This window comes from Accipiter gentilis, chromosome 9 (genome assembly GCF_929443795.1).
Source record: "Accipiter gentilis chromosome 9, bAccGen1.1, whole genome shotgun sequence".
NCBI classification, from domain to species: domain Eukaryota; kingdom Metazoa; phylum Chordata; class Aves; order Accipitriformes; family Accipitridae; genus Astur; species Astur gentilis.
Window position 1 is genome coordinate 39,071,798 of NC_064888.1, and position 21,364 is coordinate 39,093,161.

Genomic DNA, 21,364 nt, shown 5'->3' on the forward strand with positions numbered 1-21,364 from the left:
TAAGGAACAGTCCTCCTCTTGCTGTATTTCTTAATCAAGCTTTCATGTGGGTAGTGCAAAGCCTATTGCATGGTCATTTATTCATATGAAGTTCTACTTCCTCTAGTAAGCCAGCGGTCCATGGTTTATGCCTACTTGTGGAAATCGAGTGTTAGTTGTCAGAGGAGAGATTGGGCCATAGAAGTGTTACCGTGCATGCCACTTTAATAGTCTTGTATGTACTTTGTACTTGAAGATACGGAGGCTGCAACCAAACTGTAAAGGAGGTGAACTCAAGAACAGGTGCTGGTGTGAAACTAAAAATAGAAATTAATGTAGGAGCATTTAAGCAGTCTGATATAAATGGTGAAAACGAGATGCTTGTGTGCCTCTGCAGGTTCTAGTAGTGCAGTCATGCATTTACAGTTATAGACTGGGAGAAGGTGATCTGTGATTTTTATTTATAGCTGTGCCTAGGAAGCCAGGCAGCCTTCAGTTTGTGATACAAATGTTGAGGATTGTTAGTATATGGTGTACCCCAGAGGAAAAGAGCAGCGAGAGAGGAAATCTGAGAGAAGCTGGGCTGATGAGGTATGTACCTACTTAAATTAGTACACCGCCACAGGAAAGAGGGATGTAAGACTTCAAAAATAAGTGAGACCTCCTATTTGGATTATACCACAACCCTCCAAGAAGGAATTTTAAGGAGCTGAGAGTTTTCTGAATTCTTACATATGAATGTCAATATATACCACAAAATGGGTTTTCAAAAATATTTTAGCTTCTAGTGGATTATGGCGAGAACCAAGAGGAAATGGGCCACAGGGATATTTTTTCTGAAGTAGCACTATGTCACTGACCCATGTCTCCTCCCTTCCCTGCCCCCCACCCCCCCTCCCTCTGGGGAGGCAAGGCAAACTAAAATGAAGTTGTATAATCTGGTACAGGTTTGATGCCTTCAGCTTTTCTCTCTAAGAACTCATGATCTTTTTATAATACTTGATTCTAAAAGTGAGCAGAAGAGTTATTACACTGTCTTGTACTGCAGATTCTGCTGCAGAAAATAACTAAGTGTGCATGTAATAAGAGCTGTAAAACATACACAGACTTGGAGATCTTTATTTTAGAATTGCCTGAAATAATAAGTTCATGGAAAAAAAAATCATATCTATGTAAGACAGGATCGTATTCTGAAGACACTTCTAAGTTGAAGTTCTGGTGAATTGTTAGGCTGGTGGTCTTCCAGCCAGATTTCCTACGCTGAGGAATTAATGGAGTTCTGCAATTCCTTTTATGAACCTTTAGAAGTAATGCGGTAATTCCGTTGTCTGTGCTTTTTTTGGTCTGTCTAGAGTTGCCAGGAAGGGTGTCATAGCAGTGGTTTTGTCATGTGTGTTCAGTTGCTTTAGTAACTGGAGGAAAGGCACAAATTGATTATTTTTTTAATGTGCATTACAAATTGTGGTTCGTTAATGAATGCTGAATAGAATTGGTATTAATTTACAGTGGAATCGTGCCAAGGTGTAATGTGGTAGAAGCAGACTTTTAAAAATGGAAAACAATTGCATGATTTTATGTTCGATTTCAATTTTATAATAAAGTTAGAGTAAGAGTTTTTATCTCTTATTTTTTAAGAGCATTAGTCTGGTAGATATCAGTAATCCCGTGAGGAATTTTGAACTAATCTGAAGAAAACAGCAGCTGTACAACTTAAGTTTTTAAATTAATTATAATTTATGCTCTATTTTCATCAGGAGACAAAGGAACTGCAAATAGTATCATTTTGTAGGCTAGAAATCAGCTAGTAGTACTTAGAAATAGAAAATCTGTGTGAATTTAGGGTTTTTTTCTGTGAAAAATTGGTTTATTGACAAATAAGAGAAAGCTTCTGAATTTTGTCTTTTGCCCTGGGAAAAAAAGAAGTATTGGAGTGGTTCAACTTTAGCTGATTGTATGCTCATAATGGAGCATTATGAGTATCCTCCTTTCATTTTTCTTTGAAACATAGCTTCTCCTATAGGGGAAGAGTGCTTTGAAAATTCAGTTGGTTTTATGCAAGGATTCTTTATCAATTTGTACCTTGTTTCAAAAACAAGTTTTCCTTGTTTCATGCTCTTCACATCTGCAGAGAACACAGCTTAAGCCTGCTCACACAGGAAACCAGCCATCAATATTTGCTTTTTTTAGGCACAAGGCTTTTCTGGGCTTCATAAACTGTTGATATTAAGATGAAATGGTGTCCCTGAAGTGCTGTATATTTGTTGAGGGACCACCTGAGACAACTTAGGACAATACTGCTAAATGACAATTTTTATATTCATTTAAATGAAAACAATGTGTGATGCCAAGTTTTGCCAGCTTAGAGGTATAATTTAGAGAACAGCTACCCTCAAGTTTGCCCTTAGCTACAGATGTGTTTATAGTGAGATGTTGCTTCAGTGTAAAGTGATCACAAGAGCCAGCATGTGAATTACTGATGAATGTTCGTTATGATTATGACATTTTCTTAAGAGTGCTCAAGTGTTTGTTTTTGCTGTTACTTATAACTATATCTTGGTTACAGAACTTGTCTTAGATCTGTTATATTTAAATTGTGAGGAACATACCAATAAAATTTAGATTACCTTAGTAAATTTTGTTACTTTTTTGAAGAACAAACCTATGCCTTTGGAGATTTAAACCATTGTTGCATACCTTAATTATGGAGACTTTTTTACCTATTGGAGGTAGAAAGAAAAGCAAATCAGTCAAGCACTTACTGGAAGGCTTATATACATATAATGTCCTTGTAGCTATTTAGAAAGTGTCTCGCATCTCAAACAAAAGTGTGTTCACTTTTCTCCACAAAAATGCATTTAACTTTAGAATTTAATAGTTTATATAACAAAAATCAAACCACTAACATATTTGATAGTCCGTCATCACTATGATATTGCAATCTCTTCAACTTTTTGCAAATACTACTGAACTGAGATTGTTAGATCTGGTCCCTGATGCCAAACTTAATGTATCAGACTTGAGTTCACACCAGAGGATTAGTTTGGTGTTGGGCACAAAAAGGGTTAGTTATTTTACAGATTGAGTTAAATGACTTAAAACTGTTTACTAGAAATTCTTCTAGTATGGTATCAAAATCATGATAGAAGATTTAAAAAAAAAATTGTTTCTGAAACTGGTTGAAGCAAAATTTGACTAGTATTCTAATTAGTCATATAAAATGACAACTGTAAATACAAGCATATATCTACATGTTTGTGTATCTGATCCCCCCAAATAAATATATACTTATGTTATGTGTATATCTGATTCCCCAAAATAAATACTTTAAAATGTACTTAACCATATGTCATGTTTTGCTGTGGTATTTGCTAAAATAGCTAGGTACAGATAGTTACCAGGTGTCTGCCTCATTGTGTGTGTATATAACTATATTTAAAACAAATAACTTTAAGCAAGGAAATAGTAAAGGTAAACAATTTCAAGAAATATTAAAAAGAAACTTCCCGTACTACACGGGGAAAGCTGGAAGATGTGACAAAAATATGAAGTGCTTAAACCTTCTACGCCTCATGTTAATATTTTTGGATATGTACTATTTCTGAGTTTTGTAACAAAATGTAAATAAGACTGAATTGTTTCTTTCGTGCTCTGGGAAAGATTAGCATCGACCTGATTTTTATCATATTTAAATGTTGGTTTATTGCCATTTTTAGATGATTATGCAAATTTATCTTTGGTCTTACAAGGCTGGCTCCTAAGGTAAAACGACTGTCCCATAAAATAAAAGGAAGTAAAAAAAATGATGCAATAGGCTGCGGTAAGACAGAGCCATAAAAGGTGAAGCAGGCAAAATGGAAATAGGTGGTCAGCAGTACAGATTTTTATTTATTTAAGCAAAACAAAAAAATACAAAAAAACCCCAAACCCAAAACCCAAAATAAAAAAAAAGCCTACCACCCTCAAACTTAGTACCATGTGCATGAGGATTTCAGTTTTGCACTAGCAAGTGTGTTCATGTCTGTTGCTGCACATACAACTTCATTTTGACTATTTAATGTATAAGGATGAAAAGATGTCTGTTCTTGGACATTGTTAGACATGAAGTTCTTTTTGTAGGAGAAAAGAAAAAAGTGAACAATGTTTCTAAAAGCCTTTTTGTTGTATTTGCCTAAGCAAACTATGAAAAATCACGTTGGACAGTAGGGCTGCTGACAGATCCTTTCTTGACCATGAAAGGCAATGTCAAAGAAGGAAGTGTAAACCTAGCATTATCTCAACTTCGTGCAAGTTGTGAAGAAGAATCTTTGATTATTCTTTAGTGATCCTGTAAAAGCTAGTCTTAATGTTCATCTGCTATTTACTACTTGTATCTTTGCACTTAGAGTATTAGATACCCTAAGTATATGCTTTAAAGAAGTAAGAAAGACCTATCTAAAAATTCAGTGGTGATAGTGGGAGGGGAAACAGCTACGCTTCACTTACTCTTCTGCAGAAACTTCTTTAAGCTATTAGTTGAAACTGCTCAAAATGTCATGGGTAGGCACAGAACAGTCTTAAAATTAGTAACGAGGAACTTTGCTTAACTTCAGTGCTTTTTGTTCTGCAGTGTGATGTTCAGGGTCAGAAATGCCTTATGTGGATCGTCAGAATCGCATTTGTGGTTTCCTAGATATTGAAGAAAATGAGAATAGTGGGAAATTTCTGCGGCGGTACTTCATTCTGGACACACGAGAAGACAGTCTGGTGTGGTACATGGATAACCCACAGGTGAGATGTCCTTGGTAATAGTTTCCTGGCTTCTATCAATTTCCACTTTTTCAGATGTTTTTTTAACAAATTTACATAAGAAAAATGGGGTTTAGTATTAGTTTCCGGACCTGGAAGCTGGGAGCGGGGAGGGGAGAAGTTACAGAAGTGAAATAACTGTAAATTAGTGTTTCTTCTTTGCTAATACATGCAGTCTTTTAAAGAAAAAATAGAGTTCATATTTCTGTTTAATTGCCAACATTCTAAGTATTGACAGGAGATTTAGGGATCAGATGGGAATTTGAATTTGATCCCATGTATAGATCAGTCATTAGTTTTGAATCATGATGTGCTATATTTATTTTCTGTTAAGTGTCTTGAGTGTGCATTACAGGTTCTTGCAGGCACTAGGTAGTGCCATGTAATATAAGCAGATGAACCGAATCACATACTAGTTTCACGGCACAGGTCTTGTAATGCACTTTTAACCTTGTGTGGAAGTATGTAGTTTTCCTTGCATTGTGTGGGTCAACTAGCTGTTTCATATTACTTTACCACAACAGAATCAGTCATTGAAAAGCAATTTCTGATGATGCTTGCAATTTCAATACAGTGTGATTGGCATATGTATGAGGAAAGCTTTTATCCATCATGGTGGAGGGCATCCTTTATGTAAAAGCTACTTTTACAATGTACACACATCAGTGTGTTTTCTAGCATAGGGGACAACAGATAATTCCTTAAGGTTTGGGTACAGAGACAGTGAAAGCGTAGGATCTAGGTCAGCTGACAACTGTCTGCCAGAAGAATATTTGTGTACCGTTCTGCCAGGAAGACCAGAGTTAAAATGCAATAGTAGTCTACTGTTCAAAGGAACTAATGAAAAAACAGCTTAAAGGATGGGCAGCTCGATGAATGTGACTTGTGACTGAAGCATTTAGCAGTCCCTGCTGAGGAGAAAAAAGAAAGCATTTCTGGAAATAAGAGAGACTTCAAACATTTGATCTCAGTGAGTGATATGAAGCAATTCTTTTTTTCAGTTTCCCCTGATATAACCAGGGCATGTGGGCAAAAGCTGGAAATGCTGTAGAAATTACAATTCTTCAGAAGTTTTAAGACTAATGATATTTGCAGTGCACACCTCTTAAAGTTTTTAGTTTAGGATTTCTTACCCTTTTTTTGTGTGTTATTATTCATGTACAAATGAAAGGGTGCCTTGCAAAAGGCAAGTTGAAGCTTTTTTATTTTCTTCCAATGCTTTAGTTTTCAAGAACAACAGAGTTTTTATAGAGCCAATATGTGGAGACCATTCTTAATCCTTGAAGCGATGAAACCCTTCATACAGGATGAGTCTACGGTGTGTGCATGTATTGGGTTTGCGTGGCAAGGTTTTGGGGACGGGCTACAGGGGTGGCTGCTGTGAGAAGCTGCTAGAAGCTTCCCCCATGTCCAACAGAGCCAATGCCAGCTGACTCCAAGACGGACCCGCTGCTGGCCAAGGCCAAGCCCATCAGTGATGGGGGTAACTCCTCTGGGAGAACAGATTTAAGAAGGGGGAAAAACTGCTGCACAGCAGCAGCCGGGAGAGAGGAGTGGGAAGATGTGAGAGCCCCAGCCCTGCAGCCCCCCAGGTCAGTGCAGAAGGAGGGGAGGAGATGCTCCAGGCGTCGGAGCAGAGATTCCCCTGCAGCCCGTGGGGAAGACCACGGTGAGGCAGGCTGTCCGCCTGCAGCCCAGGGAGCTCCACGGGGGAGCAGATCTCCACCTGCAGCCCAGGGAGGACCCCACGCCGGAGCAGGGGAAGAGTGAGGAGTCCTCCCCCTGAGGAGGAGGAAGGAGCGGCAGAGACAACGTGAGATGAACTGACCACAACCCCCATTCCCTGTCCCTGTGGGGTTGGGGGATGGTGTTTTAAGGTTTGGTTTTATTTCTCATTACCCTGCTCTGGTTTGGCAATAAATTAAACCAATTTCCCCAAGTCAAGTCTACTTTGCCCATGACGGTAATTGGTGAGTGATCTCTCCCTGTCCTTACCTTGACCCATGAGCCTTTCGTTGTATTTGCTCTCTCCTGTCCAGCTGAAGAGGGGAAGTGAGTGAGCGGCTGAGTGGAGCTTAGTTGCTGGCTGGGGTTAAACCACGACAGTGCAGAACTTCACTGGGCCCTCTGTTGCTGATAGAAGTGCTTTATTTGCATCTGAAAACCAATTCAGCTGTTCAAAGAAATAACGGTTTTTAAGTCCACCATTAACCACACATTATTATCCTAATATAAAGATTATAAAACTGGTGTATGCTGGGATCAAAATCATTCTGATAAAGTAAAACTTAAATTGATTTTTTTTGGCAGAATGGGAACACCTTTTGTTTTTTTAAGTTTCAGTGTTAGCAGTCTATAGTAAACCTAACCTACTTCTTACCTTTGAAATATGAATGTAGTATAAACCAATTATTTATCTGCCTTTCTGACTCTGTGGGTAGCATTAGGCTCCTCTTTGCAATGTAGAAGTTCATAAGGCCCTATGGAATGATGAAGAGCACTCTAGCTGGGGAAGGGATCAGCAAGCAGATGCAGTACCGTTCTTATGGTCTCTGGGGAAGTCTGGAGTATGAAGGATGGTACCGTAACCTAAAGGGCCATTTTTAAAGTAAAAATTGTAATGGAAAAAAGTGTATGCAAAACAATGCTCTATTTAAAGGAATAAAATTAGGAGGACTGTTTCATCAGAAACAGTTAATAAAAGTTAGCTGTGTTTTGTGATTCTCAATGCTTTAACTGTTGTATTTCTGGGCTACTAGCTGATTGTGAATAGTAACGTAAATGTTAAGACTAGTATGTTAAGCAAGGATGTAGAAAGAACGGACAGCTCCTTTTTGGATTGTAAATATACTTAGGCTTAACTGCAGTGTTAGGAAGTGTCATGGTATTTCCCTGCAATAACTTTAATATTAAATGAAAAGACTATGATTTTTCAATCTGTTTTGGAAAATGTGAGATGCCCTTTGAAGTATCTGACATAATAGATGAATGTCACTTCTTGTCCTTTCCGCCTGCTCTGGGCAAATACATAAGATGCCAACATCTGTTAAGGAAAAAGTATTCTTTCCGGATTTCCTGGATGCAGACCTGCAAGAATCCTTTTTCCTCTAGTAAAATACATAAACTTCTGAAACAATTACTATTTGTATTGTTTCTAGCAGTCTTTCTGTTTTTAGTTGATTAACAGATGTGTGTATAATAAACAAGTAGTTTAGATCCTGTTTCAAGCATACATTGTGTATTGTCTATAAAAACAGGTAGGATTTTCTTTTTGTTTGTGGAATTATTTGCTTTTTATGCGTAAACACTGACTGTGATATGAGAATAAACAAGTTTCACTTTGTAACATATGATTTGTTTCAGAATCTTCCCTCTGGATCTCCACCTGTTGGAGTCATTAAACTTACCTATATTTCAAAGGTAGGATAGTATTTAAGACACTTGTTGTTAAGTTTTTAGTGATAACTACCAAGGGCCACTTCTGAAGGCCCTAACTTTAGACAATTCTAAATGCCTCTTACATAGTGCATGGGAAGCTTTTTGCTTGTGTGCTGCTCCTGATTCTTAGAGATGTGTTACAAACACTTCAATAGTATCAGGTTAAAATAAGAACAGACTAATTACGGTGTTGCCTAGGTTTCTTCTGTGATTTCAAATGGGAGCTCTTTGTGCTGCATAGAATTAATATTTCTGAACTGTATATTTCAGTTCTTTATGAGTATTTGAATTCCATTGGTCTTGGAGAAAAGACAGGCCATTTATGAAGCAGCAGATAAGTGTTTGGGTGTGATAGTTTGCAAGTAATAATGATCTTTAATAGATAGAGCAGGAAAATTTCTAGAAAGTATTTAGTTCATTACTCTGTGTACGCTCACTTCCAAATATGTCTGGAAGAAAACTGTGAACTAAGACTCCATGGTTCAATTTGTAGCAGAAAAATAATTGATCTTCTCTTGTCTTTCTGCTTATTTCTCATCCTTCCTTTGCTTTTCTTGTCATACTGTATCTTCCCACCTTCCTTGTTTTGGTGTTTTTTTGTTTGGTGGTTTTTTAAATTTTTTTTTTATTCTTGTGAAAGATATTGATGCTGGTTATATCATGAGTAGAGAAATGTCTGTGGAGACCTGCTTATGTCCTTCCTGGTCTCCTCCTCCTATGCTTACTTTGCCCCAACCCTCATAGTTCTCATCTTAAGAAATCTGAACTCTTGTATGTTGGTTTTAGTGGGAGCAGGGGTGGTCACCTGTGCCATTTCACCTGTGTGTACCTTTGAAGGCAGCTCAAGTGTGCCTCCTGTGCAGACGCTCTAACTTTCCATTGTTTTTCTAGTTAGTAGTACGGGTTTTTTTGTTTGTTTCTGGCCAAAAAAAGGTTTTGATGAAAGAGACTGCTTTGCCTTCTCCCCCACCCTTGATAGACAAGCTCTATAATGTAAAAAAAGAAAAAAGTGGCTATTACTCTTTTTTGTTGGTGAACCACAATACAACTGATGTTCTTGACAGTATGAAATGTCCTTGAATATTTAGTTCAGTTGAGACATAGAACTTCAAAATGCAAGTAGAAGTGTTATGTTTTCAGATTTCATGATTTGCCTGGTAATGAATCCTTAAACTTAAGGAATGGAACATAGAGCTTAAACTGTCTTCTTGCCATAGGTTGCATGTCTTGAACTGAATTTTATATAGTATTTTTTGTTATATCTGTATATCTTTTTACCTAACAAGCTTGCTATGCTGCTAATCTTCAAATTTAGCCACTTGAAAGAGAAAAAAATTTGTGATAGCTGATGTATATTTTGTATGCACAGTTATATTTATAATCTTAATTTCCCTACTAGGTTAGCGATGCAACTAAGCTAAGGCCAAAGGCAGAATTCTGTTTTGGTAAGTTCTTGCATGCGGCATGTGCATCAAGTACATTCTTCAGAAATTTGAAACAAAGATAATGTTCTGCAATTCTTTTACTAGCTACAGCTGATTTTTTTTAATAGTTTGGATTCACTGTTTCTTCTTTAGTATGAGGGAAATGTTAGCTTCTTCATGTTTTTTGTGGCTTTTCATATCACAGCTTGATGAGGAGTAGGTGAGAGTTGTTTTTCAGATGTTTAAATTTTTCAGGCATTAATAAGCTAATCAAAAATGATGGATGTTTTCAGAAACATGGCATGCCTGTCAGCTATGAAGACAAGTAATTTATCTGTATTACTGATAAAAGAGTTTGTTTAATTGATCTAAAAATACTGTCAGCCAATGCCTTTTACATTAAATTTCAGGCTCTATTGCTGTACCAAAGAAAAATAACTTGATTGGGGTACCTTCTAGGTTTATTGATACTTAAACTTGTTTAAACTTGAGGAAAGCTTTAGATAATCATAAAAGCCCCTTATGGTGGTCTTTTTAGATTTTTCTTATAAGTAATTTGTCCAGAATTTACCATAATTCCAGATTTTTTTCACAAGCAATTGGCATTCACAAAAGTATGTGCAGAGACTGGAATCAGCCTCTGCTCTATTTATGAATAACCATTGTTTATGGCTGCATTCACATAAGAGTTTTAGCTGAGATGAAGGTACTGGAAATGCCTGAAGGTTTTATGACAGTTGGTTAAGGTGTCCTTTGCCATGTGCAGTATTGTATAGGCCCAGAGAAGGCAGCTCCACTGGACTTGTGCAGTCTCTGTGTTAGAGCTCATGAAACACTTGGTAAATTACCTCCACGTGTAGGGAATCAGGGATTCTAGAGTAGTATCTAGTGTGTCAATTCAGTGCCATCTACAGATTCCTCTGCACATGCATGTGTAGAGGTGTTTGTCTTCATCAGCTGTAAAGTTGCTCCTATCAGTGGGCCAGCTCTATAAAGCTGTAATGATCCAAGATACTGCCTGAAAGCTTTTAATATTTCTGGTTTATTAAAGTGTTTTTGATACTTTTTAGAGGAAAAATTTACATTTATTGTCTTTTTATTTAAATAGCAGGAGTTGTTTCAGTCAACTCATAATACAGTTCTGTATTGTGAATTTATATTTGCATCTAATAATGTTTGCTTTGAACCATTGACTTTGGGGAGAAAGATGATAGAAGAGTAAAAAGTACCTGTTTCTGGCATGTGTTTGCTGTTGGTGATGACCTGAAGAACTGTTATGCTATGGGTAGAGCAGCAAAATCTGTTCAGATTTCATCTGCAATGCTTCAAAGTTCTGGGAAGGTTTTAGTTGCTGTTCACCTTAAAATTAATTTCAGGATAAGTTCTTAGAATTTGTGAGAAAACTAGCCATGATTATTTTTTCCACTGTTAAACAGAAATATGTTTGTCCTTTTTGCATAAAGGTATGCTAGGTGTTGCCAGGTAGATACATAAACTTACTAAAAATATCCTTTCTCTGCCAAGTCACTAAAGTAAAATAAAGTTTTATGTTCTGGATATTTTGAAGTTGTTTATTTCCTGAGCATCATATACTTAGTAATCAATACCAATTTCTCCATAAATTAAAAAGAAGAATAAAAATCAGTGGTCATAGTCATGTTAATGAGTTCGTTGCCAAGGATAACAGATATTGGTCAGAGGATGAAAAGGAGTAACTGTAGAAGTCCCCAAGTATAAAACTTTGTTGCTTATGGAAATTGAGAAAAGGGAAATGGAGCTGTAGAAAATTCTGATAAAATTCAAGGCTTTATTTCTATGTAATAAAAAAAAAAAATCATTTAACAAGTTCTGTATGATGCTGTTTAAGTGGAGAGCTTAAAAAAAAAAAAATAGGGTTTTTTAGAATAAAGCAAGCCTGTCGGGTAGATGTATGTTTCTTAGGACTTTCTAAAAAGAAATGCAGCAGAGAGCTTAAATACTTCAACTGGATTTTCCATCTGAAATCAAATCTCTTTGACGGTGTTAAGTTTGCTCTTAAATTGCGGTGTTGTTAACTTTTCATAATGGTTTTTAACAGTTATGAATGCAGGGATGAGAAAATACTTTCTACAAGCCAATGATCAGCAGGACCTAGTTGAATGGGTAAATGTTCTGAACAAAGCTACCAAAATCACAGTAAGTGGTTTAGTTGATATTTAGCAATGCTTTCAAATGGTGACTGTCTCAATGTGCTTAAATGTAACCTTTGTCTCCAGTTTTTATGCTAGAGTAGTCTTTTTATCTCTACAAACAAGTCTTGGCTTGGCTTTCCAAGACTTGGAGAAACTATACAGAACTCCCCCTAAACTTGACTTTATTTTAATTTTTGCTTTGAAAATTGGACAAAAATGTGATTATCTTTTTCATTACAGCATATGGTGGTTTCTAATAAATTAAAATTAACCATACACCTTTAATACTAATTGAAATATCCAGAAGACATTTGCAAGCAATGAAAAGATACACGTACATTTGCCTGGTGTCAAAAGTTTGTATTTCTTAATCACTAAAATAACGAGCAAACACATCATGCCATGTTCCAAAGGCTCTCTCCTGGTTTCAAGTAATATCCATTCAAAGAAACATTAATGCACTCTTCTGAAAAGTGTTGAATTACTTTTCTGGTTTGTACCAGGACAGCTTGTTATCACATGATAGAAAACCCCACGTATTACCTCAGTCTGATTTTCAGGAGGCAGAAGTTAAGGTGGTTTTTTTTCCAGTTTCAGGGAAGTGATGGCATGAACTGTTTTGAGAGCATACCCTTATGAAGAAGAGGTTCTGAGCATGGGTGCACACATTCATATTTGTTGTCAGTAACTTTCTCATTTTTAGAAACATCTAAGCATGTTGCTATGAGTTGTTTGCATTATTTTAATGTAGCCCTTTCTTTGGAGTTACAAAAATGTTGCTAATAATAATAAATAAAAACCCCCAGAAACACAAAGCCTTCTCACTTGGGTTTTTCATGAGGACACACCGCAACCAGGCTTGAATTGTTTCCAGTTCAAGAAATAGGGTGAATAAAGAATTAATTGCATCAAATTAGAATTTAGTCTGAAAGCTGTTTTATCATATGTTTAACTGGTGGAACCATTAGTATATTTTGTCTTTGAAGAAACAAACCTTTGAACTGTTAATCTGTTCAGAGGTTATTTAGTATGGCCAATTATTTAATCAAATAATTAAGATAATTCAATTATTAATTTTCATATGAGCATTACTTGCTGTAGGTTGTAATCCTCCAAGAGTCATTGCATTTTTTAATACTCTGAGTGCTGATAATTTCAAGTAACTATGAACCTTTGCAGTCTGGCATGTTATGTACCTTATTTATGAGTACTGTTTGAAAATGCATTCATACGAGAAGGTGGATGTGGGTTTGGTCTGTAACATTTTAAGTAGGAGTTTGTGACGGCTGAAGCACCTGTAAAGCTGTAGCTACAAGCCCCTTCTCCTGAAAGGCTGAGGCCCATGAGCTCTGTGCACTAGGAGAATGTCCTGTCCTTCAGTGCCAGATTTGGCTGTGAATGGTGTCACCTTTCACCTGTGCTAGCGAAGCTGGGTGTTGTGCAAGGCTAAGGTGATGGTGGAAGTGAGAGAAGGAGCCTGACGCCACAGCTGAGCAAGCTGCCGAGTGCCACCTTCACTTGGCTGACATTGGTGCTCTCAGGACTGTTTGTGTACTTCTTTGCAGGCTGGGGTTTTTTGTGGGCTTTTTGGGTTTTGTTTTTATGTTTTTTAAATAAGCAGTCCTGGGCATAGGAACTAGAATCACAGCAGACTATAAAGTAGCTTTGTTTTTGTCTAGATTGGTTCAATTTCAAGTTCTGAATGTGCCACAGTCTTGCATAGTAATTCACTGTGTAAAGACAATTTGTGTGTCCCTTCTTTCTGAAGGAATTTGGATGTCCTGTGTAAATATCCAGTAGGTTGCTGGCTAGGATATTTTGGTGTAAGTCTCTTGATCTCTTCTTGTTGAAGTCACTTCAGATTTACTATATGAATATTAGGGATGAAAGGAGATTATAAATGGAAATGTCTTAGGTAGCCAGTTAGTGCATTTCTTAGGTTACAGATGTTTACTGCTTGCACAAACTCAGGAATTTGGGTACACATTTTAGATCAAAACACTTACTGGGGAAATTCAATTTCTGTGGTATTTTGATTGCTTTAGTTCCACATTTGAGAGAATTACCTAATAGTTAATGGTATTTAGGGTCATTTTGTTGAATTTAGCAATATATGTAGGGTTAGTGGAGGCAGTACACACAGTCTTCATGCCAAGTATTGGAATGTGAGTGCAAATATCATACTGATCAGGCATCCTATTTGACAGAAGTCTTAATACTGTAGCCCTGTTGCTTATGGCCTTACTGCTAGCTCTACAGGCACTGGGGCGTCTCCAGTCTAAAGCACTTATTACTAAAACTGGAAGCAAGTGAAAAATAAAGAACCAGTTCTTCTACAAATTAGCAGTGCTTGTTGAAGATCAAGTATAGCACAGCAAAGCTGGGAATTGATTTTTAGATTTCAAGACACCTGGTGAAATGTCTTTATTGGCACCAGTTTTCTTTTTAGAAGTAAAGCATAGCCATTGCAACAAGTTTTCATGTAAGATATTTCTAGCCTTTTACAATTAGAGAACATTTGTTAAATCCTGCTGAAGACAAATTAAAAATTCTTGAGTAATGATAAGGGCTTTTTTAGGTCTTTATAAAACTTACGTTAATTATCATATTCCACTTTCAGGTACCAAAGCAGTCTGATCCTCTCTGTCAAATGGATAATGCAAACCGCCAAGCTGAAAGCCCAGGTGGAAAGAAGCAAGTCTCATACAGGACAGAAATTGTTGGCGGTGTTCCTATCATTACACCTACCCAGGTAATAAATACTCTTAAAACAAATGGGCTATTATTGATAGAGGAAGCTTTGTTTGACAGGTGGGAATAGGTAATGTGTCACAATATAGCTGTCAGCTTCTCACCTTGAGCAGAGGACTTAAACTTTGATGTGCACCTTTTATTGATACTGACTGGGGCTTTTGGAGTACTTTATTCCCTTTATAAAAGATTATAGATAATTATACAAGACTATAAAGAATTACTTGAGTATTGATTTTTGCTTACAGATATCAGTTAGTATGCTTAAAACGTCTTTGTGTGCGTGTGTGTCAAATGAATTGTTGGTGTTAACAATGCCAAAGTTCCGTCTTTTTAACTGCCAGGAAAAGTGAGCAAAAAAGGAGGTGATTAAATCAGCTGATTATATATGCACTATGTTATTAGAGGGAGTAAGGATGACAGCAGATTAAATTGTTGCAGAAGGGCCTTATGAAATAGCGTGTGTGGACAAATAAGATAGCAAGTGAAATTCAGTGAAAATAAATGTGATGCAAGGGATTCTGGAAAAAACAATCCTACTTTTTATAGAAAAAACTAGATTGTGAAATAACCATTTCCACTTGAGTGAGAGGTAAGAGTTACAGTCATACTATGAAAACATCATCTTGGTGTTTGGTAACAGTGAAGGAAAAACGCCACAAATGTTAGGAGTTACTAGAGAAAGAATAAGGAGCAAACCAGAAAAATCTTCGTTGCTGTATAAATGCTGTCTTTGACCAGACCTTGATTACTGTGTCCAGTTTTGTTCTTATCTTAAACTAGAACTGGAAAGGTTCAGAGAAAAATTTCACGTATGATTGGTCCATGTGGAATGATCTCCATATGAGGAACAATTGACTAGGCTAGTAGTCTTCCGTGTGCTAAAGAAATAACTAAAGGAGGATATAAGAGCTCTACAAAATCAAAACTGGCAGGAGTGGATGGTATAAACTGTCTTTTCCAGTTTGAGAGCTATGGGCTTTTAAACAAAGCTAATGGTGTAACCAGGTGAAACAAAGGGAAGTAGTTCTTCTTTCCATGCATAATAAAACATAAGGTAGTGCTTGCCAAAAGGTGGCATGCATGCAAGAAACTTTCCTGAGTTTGACAGATTGGACAAGTTCATGGAAGAAGAATCTATGCAGCATTAAAGATATAGACCTGTATCTGTTTCTAGAAGATCCTTGAGCTGAAGAGAGTTCCAGATGGGATTAATACCATGTAAATGACATGTATACACCTGAACTGCATTTAAAAAGTTGGTGAATTCTGGTGTTTTACAGTCCTAGAAATAGCTTTTTCTTTGCTGCAGCCACCTCTAGTGTTTTGCCCTTAAAAACACAGAACAAGTCTGCACTAAATACATGCATATATCTTGGTTTTAGGCCTGTAGCATCCTGTAGCATTCTTCATTGAGTGTCTGTCAATATTGTTTGAGAATACTCAGCACTTTCTTAGTTTAGTTTCTAAATGGAGCTTGCAAGTATTCAACCAGAGCCCTTGGAGAGTCTCATGACTTGTCTCTGGAAATCAGCTGAAATTTTTTATCCTTTCAAGCAAATTGGAAATGGGATTTGTAAGCATGGGATGATGCAATTATTTCCTATTATAACTAGTACGGTTATTCTTTGACCTTTAGAAAAAACAGAGTATTCTGAACTTCCCTGCTTTTTTTCTAGAAAGAAGAAATCAGTGAGTGCAGTGACGGGGCTGACAGGAATTACCTGAAACGGTCACAAAGTCACCTTCCTTATTTCACTGCTAAGCATCCCCCAGATAATGCTATCATCAAAGCTGGCTACTGTGTAAAACAAGGAGCAGTGGTAAGTGTTTAAGATCAGTGTGTTTAATCAAGAACAAAGGTCCCAAGGTGATAGTTATACTTATCAAGTAGATGATTTAAAAAAAAAGACATAATTACCAATAACTTTAGCACTACTGACAATATTAAGGATGGCTAAAGATAAAACTTATCATCCCGTAGCATGTAATTTATGTCTGTATTACTTCTTTTCATGACTTTCTTCAGTGTTACATTGTTGGAGATGTTTTGGAGAGGAAAAGTTGTGTGCACAGAGACTTTCACATTATGGTTAGTGCATGCAACTAGGAATTCTTCTGCTCTACACTGATGTAGAGATCCTTACTTCACTTGCTAGAAGCATCTAAATTAAGGCAGAAGTTCAGTGTCTGCATGCTTTTAAAATCACTAAAATGTTTAGAAAAAGCTAATTTTTCAGTTCAGAGGAAGAATTACACAACTTGTCAGACTGATTAACACAAGTGGAACTGTTCACATGATGCCTTGCTAAAAGCAGGAACAAATAGTTCAGATTAAGGAAGATATGCATGCTTCGTGAGTTCTCAGTCTCATTTTATCTTGGATTATGAAGCTTCTTTTTGTAACATTCCTTTTTTTTAGTTAAAAATAAACTAGAAACCTTTAACGTACTGTCTTAACATTTCTTGTGGGGTATTTGTGCTGCTGAGTTGCTACAGTTTTGGTGGAGATTGTTGAAAAATTCTTATAATAGAAAAGAGTAGCTTCCAGAATTTTTAATTTTTGCAGTTTGAAAAAATATATTCACTGGGCAGAGTCTTGCAGAATTCTTTTCGGGGCACTAGATATAGCTATATACACATGACATAAATATATATATATTAAAAATATATGTGAATTATAAATATTATAGATGAATAATAATAAATAAATAGGAATTATACAATATAATATTATACATGTAAACTAGAATTATAAATATATAAATATATTTATAAATATATAAATATATTATTCATAAATTATTATTTATAAATTATTATTATTTATAAATATATAAATGAGTAATATATAACATGTAAGTATATTTTTATTTTATGTGTAAAATACATAAATATTTCTTTATTTTCCTTTAACAGATGAAGAACTGGAAGAGAAGATACTTTCAGTTAGATGAAAACACAATAGGATATTTCAAGTCTGAACTGGTAAGTTTCCAAATATGTGTTATTTTCTGGTGATAGTTGTGAGAAAATATAAAGAAATATGCTTGTATTTGAAAAATGTGCTGTGCAACTCTTAACTCTGTGCTGTAGTAACTTTTCATGTTTGGGAAGGACAAAAAATTAATAGGGTGGCTGTTAATTTGGACTTCAGTCTTCTGTTTGGAAACCTGTCTGTAGGGCACTGAAGAACAGTAACAGGTTATATTCTACAATCACCCTGATTTTTGTATTAGTATCTTATGTCACTTTGTACTCACATATAATTAATTGTGTTCTTGAAACAGCTGATCATTATGTGTAGAGACAAAACTAATCTTGCAATTCTTAATTTAAAGTTAGAATTATGGGGTGTTTTGTCATACAAATGATGGGATCTTTTCCCACACACTTGTTTCACCAGGGCAGCCAAGGCAGGCAAAGAACTCTGTTGTTCAGAAGCAACGCTTACAGAGTTTGTTTTGGTTTCGTGATCTTTCTTCCCCACTCATCACTCATCAACCTTTTGACCAATTTTGACCAAATGTTAAGTGCCTTCAGGCTTCATTTAAAAATGAAGTGGCTGGTACTGGAGACAGTCTGTTTTCCCCCAAAAGGAATCACACACTTACCAAACATGAGAAAACCTACCTAAGGAATGAAGTCTAAGTTGTAGAGTATTATAAATTAAGGAAAATTGAGTTTACAGGCCAACTGTAAGATGTAAAATGTCAAGAAGCCGAATTTCAGGCTGTTTCTGAAGAGAACTTCTGCTTTACTTTTAATGAGGGAGTATACAACAATAGCAGGAGTTTGATCTTGCATCGTTATCTTTGTTAAACTGTCAACATAACACAATTCTGACTCATTGCCCATAATAAACCTTCTATTTTTATTTAAAAAAAATAAATCTGAGTGCAGATTGCTCACAAGCAAATTCTAATTCAGTGAAGAATTGTACTGTGTGAGAGTATACTAGAAAGATGGTAGAAATGCATATGCTTTTAGAATTTTATAGTGCTCCTTTCCAATTTAACTGTTTTGAACAATATAAAGTCTTGTAGTGTCCTCTACTCTTCAGGCTAATATCCCCTTGCTGCAGTTTGAGGAAGGTACTGGACTGAGCAGCTGTCAGACAACAGGGAAGTAGATCCTGCTTCACAATTTTTACTGAAATTATTTTTTTTCCATTTTAAGAGTCATCCCTCTCCAGGGAAATACGTACTGAATAGATAGAGAATATAGTGTCCTTTTATTGGTTAACCAAAGAATTCCATGGTTAGGAAACCTAATAATGATAATCATGTTTCATATAGTTTTTTAAACAATTAGCATCTGCCTTCTCTGAAACATACATGTTGGAGAGACATTTAATCCATACTGGAAAGAGCAAAACTTTCACAGGATGCAGCCCACCAAGAAGAAAACACCTGCAACAACTTAACTGTATGTCCATCAGACTTTTATTTATGTTATACAAACACAAAATTCTCTCTTCTGAAGATTTCAAGCGGTGAATGATTTCTTTCAGCAATGTGTACGATCTCCTGTTCCTAATGAGACTAATACAAAGATAGGAAAAAAGTTCAAGAGTGATTGTTTGTCATGCATTTGTGGCTATGGCATGGAGGTCATATTCAGCTAGTGTAGCATCAGACATTTAATTCTGGAGAACTTCTTCCTATTGGACTTCAGTTCCCAATAGCCGCAGACTTCAGTCAAGTATGGCTCTTTCTTGAAGTTAGTTTGTCTTGACAGCCAGCCTGCTCACCAGTACTTCAAATGACTCTCGAGGTGCTGTTGTTCTGCATTTGTAGAAATTTGAGTTCTCTGCTCTCAAAAGTGTAAAAAAATGTTTGAGTTTTTGTTGTTTTTTTTTAATTGAAAAATGTGTAGATTCTGGGCATTTTTTTGTTGTTCAGTGTCGTGGCCCATCCCTTCCTGTTAATGATCTCTTTTCAGTTTGAGGAAGAACCCCTGTCAGTCTTCAGGTGGAGCATAGTGGAATACAGGCAATATCAGACTCTGAAAATTATAATTTCTGAGCTGAGGTCTTCCCTGCAACAGGTGTCTGTATTCCAAGGATGATCTTGCCATTCACATTTGATGTATTACTTTGAAAACTGTTGTAATGGATGAGTGAATGTAGGGAGAGGAGAGGGGGAAGAGGGGAAGTATAACTGAAAACATTGAGTTTTAAACTCTGTACATCTGATCTGCTATAGAGACAAGTGATCTAATGAAAACTGACATTTGAGGATGGTTATATTTGGGTGACATTCGCCGTTTGCTATAACAACATAAATCTCTTAAGTGTATGTAATAGAAATTGTAGAGAAAGTAATCGTTCCAGAGTTGACAGCTTTTGTTTTGTCTATAAGCTGAAGCCAGCTGAAGTAGTCCATTGTAACATTGCTTAAAGAAAACACATTAGGAGGTAAAGTAAGTTGTTTGTGTTTTTACTGCAAAAACCACAGGAAAATAATAGTATGTATGACATTACGTTGTCATGGCAAAAGTGAGAGTATTTCTGTTTAAATGTTCTCACTTTTCTTCCTGTTGTGTGAAACTTTGACAGAATTGTAACACTTATTTTTGTTACGGTAACAGAATTTTCATATGCTTTAAGAATACTTGCTCTTTTACAGGCTTTGGTGCGATTGATTTCTTTGATTATTTTCAATTGTATTAAGTATAGGATACAATTCATCTTATTTAAAGCCATGTCACACAGTACAATTAACAAAGCATCTTGTAGCATTTCATAGTAAATTAATATAATAACGATTTTACTGAAATAAGCTGCTTGAGACTAGATTGAATTTTCTGATCTAGTTAGGGGAAGGGGACAGGACTGGTTGTCTCCATTATGGTAAAGTGAATGAATGCTTTTGGGTTTTTTACTTCTTGATTTTTGCCTCCTCTTCGTTGCAAGTGCCATGGCTGGTTTAATACTTACAGAAGCAAATTAAATTTTGGTTAATATCACCTTTTGCATAAGTGACTGCCTTGAAAGTCTCATTTATGTAAGTCTGGTCCCATCAACTGTCTTAAACTCTGGCTTTTTGATTATATTCTAGTTGTTAGATATGCTCTACCGAAATATTTCCGCTTTTTTTTTTTTTTCCTCCAGGAAAAGGAACCTCTCAGGGTTATACCACTTAAGGAGGTTCATAAAGTTCAGGAATGCAAGCAAAGGTGAGGACAGGAACACCAGTGTGGTTACATGGGATGTAGTACACTGCTTTGTCATGGCCAGACTGCTCATTGGAAACAATGGAGAAATTTTTAATAATTTCAGTTAATGTATACATGTGTGATGCGCAAGTAGTTTTGTGTATAAAACTGGTTTTGAGGGTTCTGCACTAGTGTGTGTTTCAAACTTGTAACATTCAGTAGAATGTAAATGCATTGGATAAGGGTGGAACAAAGGAGTATCATGCAATCATGAGTTAGAGATGCATGGGTGCTCTCTGATCTGAGGCAGCAATTTTAGGAGTCTCTATTCTGCTTATATAATCGCTAAACCTTTAGAGGACATTACCTTATGTTAAATGTCTGAATTTAGATGAGAATGCTCTTCTTCCTGCTGTTTCCCTCCCACCAAATGGCAATATACTAAGGAGTTAATGGTCTTCGTAGTAGATTTTCTTGGTTTTAGCAGGCTACTGCTTAGGACTAATACTTTGCGAAGACATAACAAAATATGAATGTGAAATTTTGCAGAAATTTGACTAGAACATTAAATATTTTTAAACTTAACATGATATGGTTTAGAATGTTCCAATTAGAAATATATATATAGTAGCACGCATGCCGCTGATAAATTGAGTC

At 36.2% G+C, this 21,364-nt stretch overlaps 1 protein-coding gene across 10 annotated transcripts in view; it reads left to right on the forward strand.

Moving 5' to 3' along the window:
* PLEKHA1 (pleckstrin homology domain containing A1) overlaps positions 1–21,364 on the forward strand; it is a 40,980-nt gene that overhangs the window by 11,252 nt on the left and 8,364 nt on the right. For 9 of the 10 annotated variants that reach the window (XR_007507297.1, XM_049810524.1, XM_049810523.1 and 6 more), the window contains exons 2-9: positions 4,586–4,746; positions 8,128–8,184; positions 9,602–9,647; positions 11,704–11,801; positions 14,418–14,549; positions 16,228–16,371; positions 17,468–17,536; positions 20,664–20,728. Coding sequence is in view for 9 of the 10 variants with exons in the window: in XM_049810524.1 (XP_049666481.1) it covers positions 4,606–4,746; positions 8,128–8,184; positions 9,602–9,647; positions 11,704–11,801; positions 14,418–14,549; positions 16,228–16,371; positions 17,468–17,536; positions 20,664–20,728 (752 nt within the window). In the remaining variant the exon portion in view is untranslated. Of the gene's footprint in view, positions 1–4,585; positions 4,747–8,127; positions 8,185–9,601; positions 9,648–11,703; positions 11,802–14,417; positions 14,550–16,227; positions 16,372–17,467; positions 17,537–20,663; positions 20,729–21,364 lie in introns of those variants that run through there. The other variant, XM_049810531.1, reaches the window with a different exon arrangement.